The sequence below is a fragment of the Rhinatrema bivittatum genome, chromosome 1 (genome assembly GCF_901001135.1).
Source record: "Rhinatrema bivittatum chromosome 1, aRhiBiv1.1, whole genome shotgun sequence".
NCBI classification, from domain to species: Eukaryota; Metazoa; Chordata; class Amphibia; order Gymnophiona; family Rhinatrematidae; genus Rhinatrema; species Rhinatrema bivittatum.
In genome coordinates, this window is record NC_042615.1 from 163,613,071 (window position 1) to 163,630,523 (window position 17,453).

At 42.6% G+C, this 17,453-nt stretch overlaps 1 protein-coding gene across 2 annotated transcripts in view; it reads right to left on the bottom strand.

Annotated features, from left to right (window-relative positions):
* Nucleotides 1-1,229: 1,229 nt before the first annotated feature.
* The window catches only part of PGM2 (phosphoglucomutase 2), a 122,478-nt gene continuing 106,254 nt past the window's right edge, over nt 1,230-17,453 (bottom strand). For both annotated transcript variants that reach the window (XM_029589528.1, XM_029589520.1), the window contains exon 14: nt 1,230-8,227. In XM_029589528.1, the coding sequence (XP_029445388.1) occupies nt 8,125-8,227 (103 nt within the window). In that variant the 3' untranslated portion in view covers nt 1,230-8,124. The remainder of the gene's footprint in view (nt 8,228-17,453) is intronic.

Here is a 17,453-nt window from a genome sequence, read left to right on the forward strand (position 1 = left end):
ATTTTGCTGCTGCTTTGTCCCTTTCACTGTGGGTATTATTTCATTTTGGGATGGTTATGTTACTGTTGGTGCTGCTCTGAAAACATTGCTAGCATTTCTTTTTTTTTTTTTTTTTAAGTAATGTTGCATTAACCTTTTGACTACTGGTTTGTTCCGCTCACTGTGGCTTGAGGTATTATTGCCACATTACCAGCTTACTTACCCTCATCGCAGTGCTTTGTGGTGTTCATACCATCCCCCCGGCTCCTGTTGTAAACAAAAACTTTTAATGTGGCCCTGACCCAAAAAAATGATTATTTTTGTTTGTAATAGCAGCTTCTACCATTTTTCCCCAGCACCGACATTAGGTATACTGGCCTATAGATTCCAGCATAGGAAAGCATAGCCAACAGGCCTCAAAAGGTAGGAGAAGCAGCATAAGCAACATGCTTTCTATTCATCAATTTCCTCCCAACTACTTTAGCCATTCTTTCATGCTAGGCAGCCTGTGGAACCAACCTCTTCCAGGCCTGGGTCAGCACCATCAGGATGAGCATCACTGCTGCGATGCTGTAGAACCAACTCTTTCAGGCCAGGGTCACTGCCAGTGGGAGAAGAGCCCCTACTGCCACAGCTCTCAAATTCAAGCAACTCAGGTTTAGGCTGCCATTAAGAAACAGGTGCGCTGGCCCACGAAGGTAGCCAGGAGCAGCATCCTGTCTGCCCCTCCAATCAACCAAAAAAAAGATAGCAGGCTGGGATGATAGGGAGATGTGGAACTTGAGGTAGTGACAGGTTGAGAAAGAAAAAGTAGGATAAGAAGGGAAAGATTAGAAGGAAGGGTGTGGGCTACAAGAGAAGGAAATTAGTAAGAAGCACGAAAGGGGAGAGAGGTAAGTTGTTAAAGAGGAAGGAAGCAGTAAGAGGATAAGTGAAAAGAATTATGGAAGCTGCATGAGGGGGGTGAGATGATGAGAAAAAGGTTACACAGTAGAGTGAAGGAAAAGGAAAAGGTGGGAAGAGACATCAAGCAGAAAAAAAAAAAGGAAAGAGGAAGCTGAAGAAATGAAAGGAAGAGAGAAAAATTAGAAGAGTTTGAAAAAAGGAAAGAAGCAGCAGAGATGGAGCTCAGAAACCCCCCCCCCAAAAAAAAAAAAAACCATACAAATCCACAGGTCCATTTCACTCATGACAAAAGTGAAGACAAAAAAATCAGAAATGACCAACAGTATGTGCTGAGAAAGCCAAAGTATTATCTAAAACATCTTTATATCTAAACATACACAGATACACAAAAGTACATACATTTTAAAAGTATATTTATGCAACAGTCATTTAAAAGCAGTTAAAAACAGTTTTTGATGCAAGTCAGGGAGGTTGGCTGGGTTTTCTGCCAATCTTTATTCTTGGTTTTCCAGCAACATTTTCTCCTTTCAGACACTGATCACTTACACCATAATTCCACAAATTAGAAATCATCGACAAAGGTCAGGTCACACGGCTCTTCACTCATCCTCAAAAACATGGGCTGGTCTGGGCTCCTTTAAGCTTATAATCAATATTAAGCTATAAATATTATAGATCCTTAAGCCATTTATGTTTCATAACTTGGGCCAACTTCATAAAAATCTGCTTGTTCTATCCCTATGTGGAATCGCAACGATGGTTATCGTTAAAGTGAAACCGCACACATTCAACTCGCAACGCACTTCTTTGGAAATAAAGCCATAAAAATGTGAGCCTTTTGGCTTAATATGGTTTGTTAAAAAAAACGATACAGTACATCCTGCTATTGCTTTTTTGTCAAGCACAATCAATTCAATATAATAAAACATGCATTTAAATAATTCAAGTTATAAACTGTAACCTGGTTCAGCAGAAAAACTGGAAACTGGCTGTACAATGGAGAAGTATATAATTACAGCAGTCAGAACCATAAGGGCCTAACGGATTTAGGGGTTTTCCAGAGGCATAGAATAGGAGGGCAATTGATAAAAGAAGAATTGTGCAAGATGATTTTTTTCCTCCTGCTCCATTGGGCTTCCAGCTTAATCGGAACCAGCCTTCACTGGACTACGGCTCCATAGGTCTTTATTTGAAACTATCCAGGGCATTTTCTCCCTATTTCATAATTTCTTCCCAACTCATTTAGCTCCATCACTGCAAAACCAATCTTTATCCAGGGATCATGCACCAAGGCTCTCCCCTCCAGAACCCTTGCAATCATGAAGCTCGAGTCTGGCCATTAGGTGTCACTCTTGCACAATGACCGGGACTCAGCTAACTAAACAGATGCATGCTCTAGAAGATATTGAAGTTACAGTCAAGCATGCTGTCATTGCCAATTGACCTTATATACAACTGGCTACCAACACAATCGAGAATTTAAAATGGAAATTTACTTCATTAGGAAAATTATTTTCACGCTTCTTGCTATCAGCAATAGTCCTCTGAAGTCTTGAGGCAACTTTCACGATGAGACAATTTCCCTAGATCTGAAATTACAGCCCTGGGGCTAAAATCATCCAGTCTGAGGTCAGAAAAGAGGCAAAACGTGAACGGCTATTCAGGAGGAATGGCAAGCTATAAAATGCTATTCAAAATTTGAACAGAGACTGCTGCAGGCCAAAGAGCAATAATTTGTTGATGATGAGTTTACAATGAGGCATTTGGGGCCCACCCAGCTCTGAATAATGGAACGTATAATTAGCTTTATTATATTATGCATGGGCACAATTATCCCTTGTTTGTTTATATGGACAGTTACTCAGGTGATGTTGATTCTTCTATAGAAACAGGCAAGAAAACTGCTGTGAGAATGCATGGGTAGACCAGGATATCAGCGTGAACTAAGAGTAGTAAATAAAAAAACATATAGTAGCATAGTAAAGGACAGTAGATAAAAACCCCAAACAGTCCATCCATACTGTCCAGCAAGTTGCTTGCAAGTTACCCCCTCCTCCTTCGTCTTGTTAAGGGTAGTAACTGCTGCTCCATGCAGATTATCCCACTCAGAAATGCTCCATCTAAAGTTAGCCAAATGTTATCCTTTTTCTTCATTTCCATCTTCTAGCCATTAGGAATTCGCTGTGGTTATCTCACACCCCTTTGAATTCTATTACTATTCTTGCCTTCAAGCTACTCCAGGAGGGCATTCCATGCATCCACCACCTGTTGCATAAATAAATATTTTCTGATGCTCTTCCTAAGTCTACCCCGTGGAGTTTCACATCATGACCCCGTATTGTTCAGCTTCTTTTTCCTCAGAAAATGAAGGTTCTTGTGCATCATTTATTCCTTTCAGCTATTTGAAAGCCTCTATCATATCTCCTTTATCTCTCCTCTCTTCTAGGGTATACATATGTAGGTCCTCCAGTCTTCCATTGTAGACCCTACAATATTTTGGTTGCTCTTCTCTTGACTGCTTCCATCCCATCTCTGTCCTTTTGAGATATGATCTCCAGAACTGAACACGGTACTTCAGGTGAGGCCCCACCAACAACCTGTAGAGGGGTATTATCACTTTTTTTTCCTACCTATTATGCCTCTCTCTGCAGCTCAGCATTCCTCTGACCTTAACTACTGCCTTGTCACGTTGCTTTGCTTCCTTCAGATTGATAGACACTATCACTCCAAGGTGTCTCTCCCAGTCTGTGAGCATTAGTCTCTTACCCACCATCACATAAAGCTCTTTTGGATTACTGCACCCCAAATGCATAACTCTGCATTTCTTGTCACTGAATCCCAGCTGCCAAACCTTCGACCACTCCTTGAGCTTTATTAGATTGCTTCTTATTCTCTACTCCTACAGGTGTGTCCACTGTATTGCAAATCTTTGTCATCCTCAAAAGACAAAAATACTTTTCTAATCCCTCTGCAATATTGCTCACAAAGATGTTGAGCAGAAAAGGTCCCTGAGGCATTCCACTTATCACTATACTCTCTTGAGTAGATTTGATTTACCATTGCAGGTTGTTGTCTGTCAGTCAACCAATTTGTAAACCATTCCACCATTTTGGGACCTACTTCCAGGCTTCTCATTTTACTCATGAGTTTCCTATGTGGGACTGTATGAAAAACTTTGCTGAAATCAAAGTACATCACATCAAGTGCTCTTCCTTGATCTAATTCTCTAGTGACCCAATAAAAAAAAAAAAAAATCAAGCAGGTTCATTTGACACAATTTTCCTCTGATAAAACCATATTGCCATGGATCTTGCAACCCATTGGATTGTAGATAGTTCGTTATCCTTTCCTTCAGAAGAGTCTCCATTAATTTTCTCACAATCAAGGTAAGTCTAACCAGCCTGTAGTTTCCAGCCTCTTCTCTGCTGCAACCTTTGTGAAGTGGGACTACAACCGCCCTTCTCCAATCTTGCTTCACCACACCCATCACTAAAGATCTAATGAACAGGTCTTTCAGCGGAACCACAAGCACCTCCCTTAGGTCCCTAGGATATCTCTCATCTGGCCCCATAACATTGTCTACTTTCAGTTTTGCTAGTTTCACCAAAACAATCTCCTTTGTAAATGGGATGGTATCAAGCCCACACTCATCTGTATTCTTGCCAACTAGCAATAGTCCTTCTCCATATTCTTCTTTAGCAAACACAAAACTGAAGTATTTGTTTAATATTTCTGCTATTTCCTTAATTTTCGCCAAACATTGTTCCTTGTCTTCTTCCAGTCTTACAATACCACTGCTGGTATTCCTCCTTTCTCTGGTGAGTTTGTCTCATTGTAAGGAGACTCACTTGTACACAGAAAAATATATTTGCCCCAGCTTCATAGGAATCAATAGAGAAACCCAGACACTCACACTAAATCTATTATAGTGAGACAACTCCCAACCTCTCCCTCTCTTAGCAAGGTGCTGTGTCTCAAGTTGGCCATTCCTGTCAGCAGCTATGTCAAAATGGCCACAAATATCTGTTAATATATACACATTCTTTCTCTCTCTCTATCCATCACTTGCAACTGTCCTGTTCATAAAGGGATAGCATTCACAGCAAACTGATCAGGCATACCTTTTCAATATATATACCATGCAATCTTCAACCCCAGGCAAGCATGCCAATACTTGTGGAAATAACCATGCTATTTACACATAAATGGACACATATGGGAGTCAGAAAAGTGACTGTTGCCACTCATTCTAGCCCCTTCTCTAAAAATTGCTATTTAAAAAAATTTCCAAAGAGCACAGGATGTCAGCAGTACCTACATGCACAAAACTGAAGTATCCTTTTAAATGCTGGTAATGTGCCACTCTAACCATGGTGGTGAACACAGTATACACATCCAGACTTCATGGGCACATGTTCATCATCTGAATAAGAGCCTACAATGGCCAGAGCTGCTTTCAGCCACTGCCTATCTCTGAGACTGCTAATGGGATGGGGAATATTACCCTTGCAAGTCCAACTGCCAACTCCAGCATGTTTTCACTCCCATCTTTCTGTGTGAGAAGGGTAAAAAGGTGTAATGAGTGCTGCCGGAGCAACTGCAAGTCTTTTTCTCTAGACCAATACTTCATTTTGCCCTCGTTAGACTCGGTCCACTAAAGAGGGTCTTTCTTCAATATTGTTCATATCAGATTGGAACTCATTATACAGTTGCTTTTGATCTGGAGGTGATGCAGAACACCTACTCTCCCGAGTATCAGGAAGAAGAAGAAGAAGTAGAGGCGAAAAGGGTGCCCCATTGGTTAATGAAGAAACCTCAGAAGCATGTGAGCTCAGAGGACCAGCTGTAGAGGGCTGAGGCAGTCCAACCCTGTACATGTCTGCCTTGCCTGGGTATCTACAAGTGCCTTTTCACGTGCTCTCTCTCTCTCTGGAATGCTGGCGTGACAGTGATTGTGTTCAGTCTTGTTCGGATGTGTTATGTGGTCCAGCTTTTAACATCAAGCTTGTTCCCTCTTTCTCTCCCTCTCCATTAAGCCTGCGAGTGTGCACACTGTGGCCTTTGCTGTGCTTTGGTCAGGCTTCTATTACATATAACAGAAAGGCCATGTACTTTTTCCTCCGTTCCTTGAGTCGTGCATGTTATGCTGCTTGTCTTTGTCTTCTTTGGATAAACTGCATGTTTGTTTTTGTCCCGTGCATCCTGTCTCTCCATTCTTTGCTTCTGTTCATAAATGTAACTGTTAACCCATTCTAGCAGACTTTCCTCCCACTTCTTTCCCTCCTCCCCAACTACTCAAAATATGCAGTAGTTTCTTCAGAGGGCTGACTTTCTTCCAGTCAAGGCATGCTAGAGGTGTACAGCTGCACATATTCGCTGAGGTTTGCCCTAGGAGTGATAATGCCCTACTACAGGAGTAGGTGTATGTGCTGCCGTCTTTCCTGATTTGTACTTGCTGCTTTCAGTGTCTTTGAAACATCCGGATTGTCTCTCTCTCTCTTTTTTTTTTTTTTTTTTTTTTTTAAGTTTTCGCTGATTTTTCCTAATGGAGGCCCAAGACTTCAGGAGGAGAGTGGGGGTGGGGGGAAAGAAGGGTAGAAATTAAGTCTCTTGCCTTTAGGTTATGCTAGAACTGTGCTTTAGGAAACTGGTGTGTAAAAATGAACATGTCAAGAACCACTACTTTAAAAGTGCTGTTCAATTTAAACAAAACATTGATTTGAAAACAAGAAAAAAAAACCCCAAACCCTTGGACTCTCAAGGTCAGATACCTGCTCAAACTGTAAGCAGGTTTTTCAGCAGGTCCTTTTAACAATTTTCAATTTTGGTTTTTTAGCCTGAACTAACACTGACATCTAACGCTACTGCTGCTGCTTTTAGTAACAAAACACATCTAATCCCTTTCTTTCAAAGCCACAAGTGGCTAGTGAACAACCAACTGAGGTTCTCTACCTGAAAGAAGTTTCAGGATTTGGCATTCTTAGTTACACAGTGCTACAGTATTTCTGCCCTTGGCTACCAAACAATAATTTCTCCTCAAGTCTTATTTTGTAAACACTGTAGTGTTTAGGAAGCGTGAAATGTTACTATGTAACTTGTTATTTGAAATAAAGCATAATCATAACACCATCAATTTACCCTAAGATAAAAAGGGAAAACATTTAGCAACCTGATTAGAAGTATGACTAACAAGAAGGGAAAATGTAACTTATAAGTGCAGAACTTGACGGGGAAGTACCGTCAAAACGTTGTGGTTCGCTTACTGTCTATATATTTTTTAAAAATTTGCTATCATCTAAGCCAGTGGTTCCCAAAACTGTCCTAGAAGACCCCCAACCAGTCAGGATTTCAGGATATCCACAATGAATATGCATGAGATAAATTTGCATGCACTGGGTGTCCCCCAGGACAAGTTTAGGAACCTCTGGATCTAAGCAGTAAAATTGCATTTCAAGTCATTTCTCGTTTTCCCCTTGAACTGCCATTTTGAATTTATTTTGTTTCCTGTTTCAAGTGATACCACACTGTTTACAGATTCTGACACTTCATCCTCACTTTGAAACATGCTACTAAACAGACTGCTTCTACCAAACTGACTATGAAAGATCACAATCAATCAGAACAAGTCTGTTTGTACACAGTTGCTGGCACCAGCAATTCTAATAAACAGTGCGCTATCACTAAAAGAGGTGCATCTTGGGACACATCTGGCACCCGCAAAAAAAAAAAAAAGCAATGAGTATGCTGATCCTAAAGATTAGCAATAACATACACAAAAAAAGAATACAAAATAACACTCGGTAGAAGAAGAAAACCTGCCATTTACAACTTCTACTAAGGTAAGAAGAACAATATGCAAAATTTGAACAGACTATTTTCTTTCAAAGGAAGTGGCCAGCTTGGACATTCATTAAAACATTAACATGGAAAATGTTTCACACAACTTATGCAAATCATCACTGTTGCATACCACATGTTCTATCACAATATTCAGTTTTGTGGTTCAGATTTTGATTCAGGAGAATATTTTGCTAGACATTAGTTTCATTTGTATCTAATTAAAATAACACAGTGAGCAACTCAAACTTAATAAAGCCACTGTGATAATACTTTCATTAGTAGCTTAAAATTGCTTGGTCCTTAAAATGAACTTATAAATAGAAGCCAGTAATATTTTTAACATTATTCACTTCCACAGTACAAGTTACAGTACAAGTTAAGAACACAATTGTGGCTGTTTCACTCTGCCTTAGGTTGCAGTTTATTTTTTTCTGGTTGAAAGAAATGTTCCTCTATGGCACTGGCCAGTTCATCTAATTCCTTCTTCAGTCGTTCAAAATCACTAAGAAAAACACAATGAAAAAAAAAGTTATGCTTTCATGCCTGAAAACTTTAGCAAAAAGAAAAAACAAACAACCCCAAAAAATATCAACCCTTTTAAATCTCAGATGGTAATCTCTATAGCTGTATAATTGTGCCATTTGATTTTGCATACTTAGATTTAGCTTTAAATCATTATCATGTGTGTGTGTGTGTGTGTTTTGGGGCTTTTTTTGGCCCAAAAACAACCTCATGGTACATAAATGAATAGGGCCGACACATTGTCAAAAGAGTTCAAAGCCATAGCCAGGAAAAAAAAATACACTTCGGGAGTATAAGATAGCAAGAGACCTTGTGGGTTGCAATACCTTTAACAAAAACAAAAAGTACACAAGTTTGACAGGCCCTTTCTTCAAGTATGTGAAAGGTATCACAACCTACAAAGGCTTCCGTTTTCTCCAGGATCCATACAGCTACTAGAACTCTACGGTACAAGATCTGGAGAGAAAGTGATTTAAATACCATTCACAACAGCCAGAAAAAAGTTGCAACAGATTAAATTAATGAAAGGATGTTAGTTCATGTGAATGGGCATTATACTGAAAGCTGAGCAGCTGAGGAGGAAGGGACTTGTCCACCTCTTGCCACCAGTGGCCCCTGTTTCCGGGGCCCATTTGTCCTTGCCTCCTGAGACAGGGACCCCATTTAAAAGGACCTGACTTTGAGAGGCTCCTTCAAGAGCCTGTAGGACTATGCTATAGGGTTACATGTTTTTTTATTATTTTATTTTATCTTTATATTGTAACATAAGACAAATCAAGAGAGAATTTGAGAAAATGCTTGTCACAGAAGTAAAAACTAATCTTTTTCAAAGAAAAAGCCTGAGAGGGATTCAGTTGGGCCACTAGATTACCAAGGGGTAAAAGGGGTGCTCAAGGAGGATAAGGAAATAGCAGAAAACGTGAATAAATTCTCTGCCTTGGCCTTCATCGAGGAGGATCCTGGGAGCATACCCACATAAGAATACTCATCAAAGTATGTTTCCAAACAATTAAAACAAATTTCTATGACAATGAAAAACATAATAGATCAAATTGACAGACTAAGAGGAACATATCACCAGGACTGGATGGTATCCATCCCAGAGTCCTCAAAAAACAAATATGAATAGCAAACCTGTTACTGGTAATCTGTAATCTATCATTTAAAAAAGCCACAATATCTGAAGATTGGAGGTTGGTCAAAGTAATGCCAAATTTTTAAAAAAGAGCTCCAGGGATGATCTGGGAAACCATAGACAGATGGAGCCTCATATGGTTGCCAAGCAAAATGATAGCAGCTATTTTTAACAACAAAGTTACTGGCCATATAGGCAAACATGGTTTAATGGAGAAGAATCAACATGGTTTTAAGCAAAGGGAAGTCTTGCCTTACAAGTCTATTAGAATTTTTTGAAGGTGTAAACAAACATACATAAAAGCGAGCCAGTTAATATAGTATATTTGGATTTTCAGGAAATGAAAAAATCATGTATTAGGTTGCAGTGTCCTACCGTGGAATGGTAACTGGTTAAAAAACAAAAAGTACGACTAAATGATCAGTTTTACTAATAGAAAAGAGTCCGTGAAATACCACAGGCATACCATAGAGTTGGGTTGAAGTTGATAAGTATCAGAGTTTATTAGATTGATAAAAAGATGTTATAGCATAATAATACAAAGGTCTTTGCAGCAGTTACAGACGAGGGCACGCAAACAGATTTAATAGTTGATAAGAAAAAGATATGGAAGTGTTACTAGTGTATGAAGGGAGTTCTAATGGCACACTTTTCCTGAAAAAATGCATTCTTCAGAAATGGACATATGTGGGCGCAAAAGATCATGTACAGTTTTAACTTTAAATACTTCTAGGTTGTTCCAATATAAAGTATCTTACAGTATGAAGGAACAATTTTAATAGTATTAATGGGATTAGGGGCACAAAATATGAATGAGCTATCAAAGGCCATTCATCATTTTGCTATAAATATAGCAAAAATAGTGCCCGCGATAAATAGGGGCATGGTTAGGCTGCCAGAGAGAAAGCGCCTCTGTAGAGGCTCACAAAAAAAGTCAATATTTATCCCACTGTAGTAACTCGGGGGGAGGTGGGTTCTGGGGGGCAGTTTTAGAAGCACAGTCATATGTACGAACAGAACAGTTACCATCAGTGAAGATGCTGAGGTAGATCTTTAAAAAGTACGCTCGCGTGCGTATTTTTGTTTGCGCAACCGGCGCGAACAAAAGTACGCCGGATTTTATAAGATACGCACGTAGCCACGCGTATCTTATAAAATCCGGGATTGGCGCGCGCAAGGCTGCGCAAAATCGGCAGCCTGCGTGCGCCGAGCCGCGCAGCCTGCCTCCGTTCCCTCCGAGACCGCTCCGAAATCGGAGCAGCTTTGAAGGAAACTTTCCTTCCGTGTCCCCCCACCTTCCCCTCCCTTCCCCTACTTAACCCACCCCCCGGCCCTACCTAAATCCCCCCCCCTACCTTTGTTGGGCAAGTTACGCCTGCTTGAAGCAGGCGTAACTTGCGCGCGCCGCCTCGCATCCCCCGGCACAGGCCGCAGTGCCGGGGGGGGCTCGGGATTGTCCTCCCGGCCCAAAACCGTCACCACGCCCCCAGACCGCCCCCTGACACGCCCCCTCTCGCCCCTTTTACAAAGCCCCTGGACTTACGCGCGTCCTGGGACTTTGCACCCGCCGGCGGCCTATGCAAAATAGACGCGCCTGCGCGCGAGTGCCCTGCGCGCGTAAATCCGGGAGGATTTATGCGCGCAGGGCTTTTTTAAATCTAGCCCTTAATGTGATTTGGAGGGATGAAAGGTAAAAGAAGAGCAGATTTGTACACTTTACTCTCTACTTACCTTCAGCTCGATACAGTATCGTCCGGTCGAAGATTGCCCGTCTGTAACGTGCTGGGAGCGCACAATACAGACGAGTAAGGCCATCCAGCGATACAGTCTCCAGTTTCACGCGTCCTTAGCGCTTTGTAAAATAGACACATTACCCTTTCCGCACCCAGCATGTAAATGAACGAAAAAGCTGTATAATGAAGGAATTAGCTATTCCCCTCCGATACTGTAACGGGCGCTGATATTATCTCCTTAGGAACCCGCTGTTTTGCCGCGGCCTTAACGTGCTAGTTTACCGCCTCCCCCTAGTAGGAGTTAGGACTGTGAAACAAATCCATCGACACCGCTTAAGATACTCAAAAACAATAAAACAATAAGCCTGGCACCCTCCTTGATGTAGTACGTCCCGGATGCCCCCCCACTCCCCAGCGCGCCTGCCACTACCCCTTTCATCAGCTGCATCCACCCATTATGCCCCTCACGGGCATGTCCCGCTTCACAGAGCGCTCCCACTCAAATCCATTCATGGGTATATACCCTTTCGCCCCCCTCACAGCGCCATGCTACCACTGCGACCCGGCAGTCCCGTGAGGCCTACAAAAAAAAAAAAAAATCCCCGGCTCCCGCGCCCCCGCACTGGCCCGCCGACTCTACCCCCCTCCTCCCGATCGGGCGGGTAGGCGGCGGCGAAAAGCAAAAAAAACCAAAATCAATTTTTTTTTTTTCAAAAAGCGACATCACACAATGCATAAAATAATTTCTCCAGCCTTAAAGTGACAATTTTGTTTTTTTCCAAAAGCGACTTACTTTTGGGATCTGTCAAGATCCCAAAAGTAAGTCGCAAAAGTAACTTACTTTTCTGAAGCCATCAGGAACACGATCTTAGCTCCTCTGGACGAAGACGGCCGCCTGCACGGGGAAAGCGTGCAATTGGCAGCTGAAGACGTGACGTCACGACATTTGGCGTCATGAGATGTGACGTCACGTCTTCAGCGGCCAATTGCACGCTTTCCCCCGTGCAGGCGGCCATCTTCGTCTTGAGCTACGATCGTGATGGCTTCAGAAAAGTAAGTTACTTTTGCGACTTACTTGACAGATCCCAAAAGTAAGTCGCTTTAAGGCTGGAGAAATTATTTTATGCATTGTGTGATGTCGCTTTTTGAAAAAAAAAAATTTGCTTTGGTTTTCGCCGCCGCCTACCCGCCCGATCGGGAGGAGGGGGGTAGAGTCGGCGGGCCAGTGCGGGGGCGCGGGAGCCGGGGATTTTTTTTTTTTTTGTAGGCCTCACGGGACTGCCGGGTCGCAGTGGATGCAGCTGATGAAAGGGGTAGTGGCGGGCGCGCTGGGGAGGGGGGGGCATCCGGGACGTACTACATCAAGGAGGGTGCCAGGCTTACCGAACCGCTGCTATTGCCTCTGCTCGCAGGTCTATTTCGCCGGCTTGCTGCACGCTTTCGCTTTGCTCGGCTCTGCTTTTTCTCCTCTCCCGTCTGTCTTCGCCGCTGTGCCTCACCTCCTCCCGGAGCAAGGCTGCTTTCGCGCCCTGCTCCGGGAGGAGGAGAGACACAGCGACGAAGCAACAAAGACTTTTCGTGTTTTTTACACTTCCTGGTGCCTGTCATTTCAAATGTCATTTGAAATGACATTTGAAATGACAGGTACCAGCGCACCCAGGTTACTGTATAGGCGCTGTATTAAGCGCCTATACAGTAAAATGGGTTACGCGGGCATAACCTTTCCCTAACGCTTTAAAGCTGCGGCATGCATTTGCATGCGATTAGAGGAGAGTATCGGGGAGTTAGTGAAGAGAACTGTGCGTGCGGGGAGGAAGGGTGCGCCTGACACTGCCGCTCTGTTTCTACCGCGGCCTTACTGTATCGACCTGCTTGATTGCAGCTAGGTAGAGAGAGCATCAAGCTAAGTAGAGAGAACATGGCAGGCATTAACTTAGAAAGCACCAGGAAGTGTACAGAAAAGCAGAAAAAACTAGGGATGTGCATTCGTTTTCAACAAATGTGGAATCTGCAATGCATAAGTCCCTGTTCATTTGATTTGTGGGTTTGCAAAACGCATGGCGATCTTCCACAAATAAAACATATCATATTAGTTTCATGCTTTTGGTTCGCAGTGATTTCTTAGCGGCCGTTTGAAATAGGAGAAGGCCATGTAGGAGTATCAATAGCAAAAACCAGCCCTTTCCTGTGAGTCATAAGTGACCTCACAGCCCTGTCATAGAGTGGGTCAGACAGGTTGGAAAGGAGACGAGAATGCAACCTATCAGAGCTAAGCATTCTTCTAATGCAGCCAATTGCTGGCTCTCACTCAGTGCTCTATGATGCTGTTCCTGATGACGCTGTACTATTTATACCTTAAGCATGTGCCATGCCACGCACTTTCTTTTATGGTTTTGCCTGAAAAGGTCGTTGCTTTTGAGCTCACTCCGAGTGTCTCAAATCTGTATTCAATTGCTAGCTACTTTGATATAATTTTCCATTGAAAAAGATATTTGTTTGTTTTTGCTGCTGTGCCAGCCAGGCTTTTTTTGACTGCACTTTTTTTTTAATTGAACTCAGACTGTTTCTCTGACTCTCTCACACTGAGACAAGCTGTCAGCAGTGGCATTTTGCTGCTGATCTTGCCCCCTTGGGGTAGGTTGATGCAGGCACAGGCAGGGTGTGGGTGGGAGATAGTGTGAGTTGGTATTTTCAAACAAAAAGCAGCATCACTAGGAATTGTGCTTGCTCAGGCTTCCAAGTCAAGACTTTTCTCTGTGCCTGTCTGCAGTGTCCACTGTCCAGCCCTTACGTCACTACGAAGGCCTGACCTCAAACGCTGTGGTGTCTGCAGTGTCCACTGTCCGCCCTTACGACACTACAAGGGCCTGACCTCAAACACTGTGCCTGTCTGAGTTTAGTTCTAATATTTCTAATTTCAGTTTCATATATTTGTGCATCACTTCTTTCCAGAATATTCTTTTTCCTGTTTTGCAACATTTGGAATGTAAGAACATAAAAAGCTGACTTAAAATGTTTGTTTGGAGCTTGCATATTTCATATGCTCAATAGTTTTCATGACCTTCATAATATGGGCCATTTTACCTAGATCTTTCTTAGGTGCCAACATTAATGTTTCTAGTACTATAGAAAACAGGTGGTAGTTGCACTCTAGTTCATCCTCTATGTTCCCATAGTTTACAGAGGCACTGTGTAGGGTACAAAGTCAACATAGGTTGATATTGTAGATTTGGGCAGGAGATGACGTCAGCGCTTCTTTTGGTCCTAACGGCTGAACCCTCATTGCAAAGGGAACCCTCAGTCTCTGCAATTCAAACTACTAATCCTTCACAGCATGGATCCTTAATTAAAACAAACAATTTTCTTTTACTTTCAGGGCAGAGCAGAGAACTTCCTCAGTCTTGCTCAGGAAGTCATGATCTGTTTGCACATGCTTAAATCCTAACAATTTGTACCAATAATGAAACTCCATTACAAGGCTCCTAAATAATCATAGCTAACTACAATACAATTCACATCAATGCACATATGAATGGATTTTCTTACTTTACCTTAATTAAAACAAATTCTGGCCTCCTCCACGTCGACTCGCCACACTTTGAAGGCTCGTGCTCCACTCTAGGGGCCAACCCATTCTAGGGAGCCCTTTCCTGCACAAAGGAAAGGGAACTCTCCCCGGGTGTAGCCAGCCTATCTCTTAGTACCCATTGACCCATGTTGAACCAGAACCGCTGTTCACATGGAAACCTCCTCCGCCTCGGCCTTCAAAATTCTTGTTTGTATATCTGCTACGTCCACTAGATTTTAAAAGACCAGCGAGAGCTCACTAGGCACCAACGGAACCACTCCACTCTAGGGGAGAACCCATTCTAGGGAGCGCTTTCCTATACAAAGGAAAGGGAACTCTCCCCGGGGCCAGCCTGTCTTGCCCCTATCAAAACCACAGGGACCAGACTACCTCCACTCTGCCAGCCTGTCTTGCCCCAATCAACTTTCTGCCACTCTGCCTTGCTGCCATATACCTGACAACTCACTCTACTCCTTGTCATGTTCCTGCCACTATCATGGTTCCTCAGTGTGTTGGTGCTAGTATTTCTGCTGCTTTGTCCCTTTATCAGTGCTTTGTGGTTTTTTCTAACACTCTTTCTGCTTGCTATGTTCCCCCTTCATTGTGCTGTAGGATGTTTATGCCACTTGTCTTGCCACTTTGCCTGTCGTGCTGCCTTCGAGGGTTCATGCAACTGTTATCGGTGCTCTCTTTTGAAGCTGTGTTGTGTTTTTGACACTCTCGCTCCTGCTTTGCACCTCTGTTAAAACACTCTTGCCACTCCTGGTACCCCTTTGCCCCTTTACAGTGCCTTAGGCTATTCATGCCACTTTGGGGCCACTTTGCCACCGTCTAAGTACCTTGGAGCTCTTTTCTCGTTCTGATGATTGCTCCCCAGAAGTTTCATCAGAATTGATATGAAAACCCCAATTCTGCAGCCAAAAATAGGTTGTAAATACTTCCCCCATTGACTTTAATGGGAAAACGAAAAACGAATGAAACTAACAAACAAATTGGTTTTTCCCCCCTATGAAACTAATGAAACAAATTTTGGTCCCGGCGAAATGAAAAATGAAACAAATTTTTTCCTTCTGCACATCCCTAGAAAAAAACTGCTTTTCTGTACACCCTCCAACTTAATATCATAGCGATATTAAGTAAGAGGCATCCAAAAAAAAAAATCTGCCCGCCAGGTTAAAAAATGGATGCTCAATTTTGCCGGCATCCATTTTCCGAACCCGTGGCTGTCAGCGGGTTCGAAAACAGTCGCTGGTAAAATTAAGCTTTGGTTGTTGGACCCAATGACTCTTCCACTAATAAGGAGGTGCTAGGGATGCGCTATTATCCCTAGCGCCTCCTTAATAGCGCCCAGCCTAATTTAAATACAGAATCACTCATCCAGCAGAGGTGCCTGGGTGCGGGAGAGCGGGCACTTGACTCAAAGCGCCGGCTCTCCTGCACTTATTGCATCGGCCTAAATATCTGGAAAAATTCAAAGAATCTGTGAAAGTAGTCAGGTATGCAAATGGAAGTTAGTGCAGTTAGTGTAGCTGGGTTCAAAAAAGGTTTGGATAAGTTCTTGGAGGAGAAGTCCATTAGTGGCTATTAATCAATTATACTTAGGGATTAGCCATTGCTATTAATTGCATCAGTAGCATGGGGTCTTCTTAGTGTTTGGGTAATTGCCAGGTTCTTGTGGCCTGGTTTGGCCTCTGTTGGAAACAGGATGCTGGGCTTGATGGACCCTTGGTCTGACCCAGCAAGGCAATTTCTTATGTTTTTATGTTCTAAGGTAAAACAGGGAGACTTTTTTTTTTTTTAAAGATATTTTAGAGATAGGAGGAGCTGCAAAAGTGGCACTGCCAGACTGAGAAGTGAAGGGGAGTAATATATAGCAGCTGATGAGGAAATTGCTTAAACATTTCTGTTTGGTTTTCACTGCAAAAGGCCAGGAGCAGGACCACATAAAACAATAGGAATGGAAGTGAAGTAAGCCTCAATCTATTTTCAGAATTATATTAGGTAAACTGACAGGGCCAGATGGCATACATCCAAAAAGGTATTGAGAAATTCTGGTAGCTCCACTGGCTAACCTTTTAAATGCTTTCTTAGAGCTGGGAGTAATTACAGAGGACTAGAAACAGGTGGATATTTCCTATTCATAAAAATAGTTAGGAGGAGGCTGGGAACTATAAGCCAGTTAGTCTGATGTTCAGTTTTTGGAATATAATGGATTACAAGATCAGAGGCAGCATGGTTTTACCAGAGGTGAGTCTTATCAGACAAATCTGATCAAATTTCTTATATTGGGTGACCAGACAGCTGGATCATGGAGGGGAGAGCACTAGAAATAGTGTACTTTGAGTTCAGTAAGGCCTTGCATACTGTTCTGCGTAGGTGACATAAATAAATCGAGCACCTTTGGCATGAGCCCTAAAGTGACTAACCGGATTAGAAACTGGTTGCGTGGAAGGTGACAGAGTAGTGGTATACAGAGTTCATTCCAATGAAAGGGATGTTACTAGCAGTGTGCTACAGGGATTGGCCCTTGGACTAGTTCATATAGAAACATAGAAATGACGGCAGAAGAAGACCAAACGGCACATCCAGTCTGCCCAGCAAGCTTTGCACTTTTTTTTTTCTCTCTCATACTTATCTGTTTCTCTTGGCTCTTAGTAACCTTTTGGTTCTATTTCCCTTCCACCCCACCATTAATGTAGAGAGCAGTGTTGGAACTGCATCTAAGTGAAATATCTAGCTTAATTAGTTAGGGTAACCACCGCAATAAGCA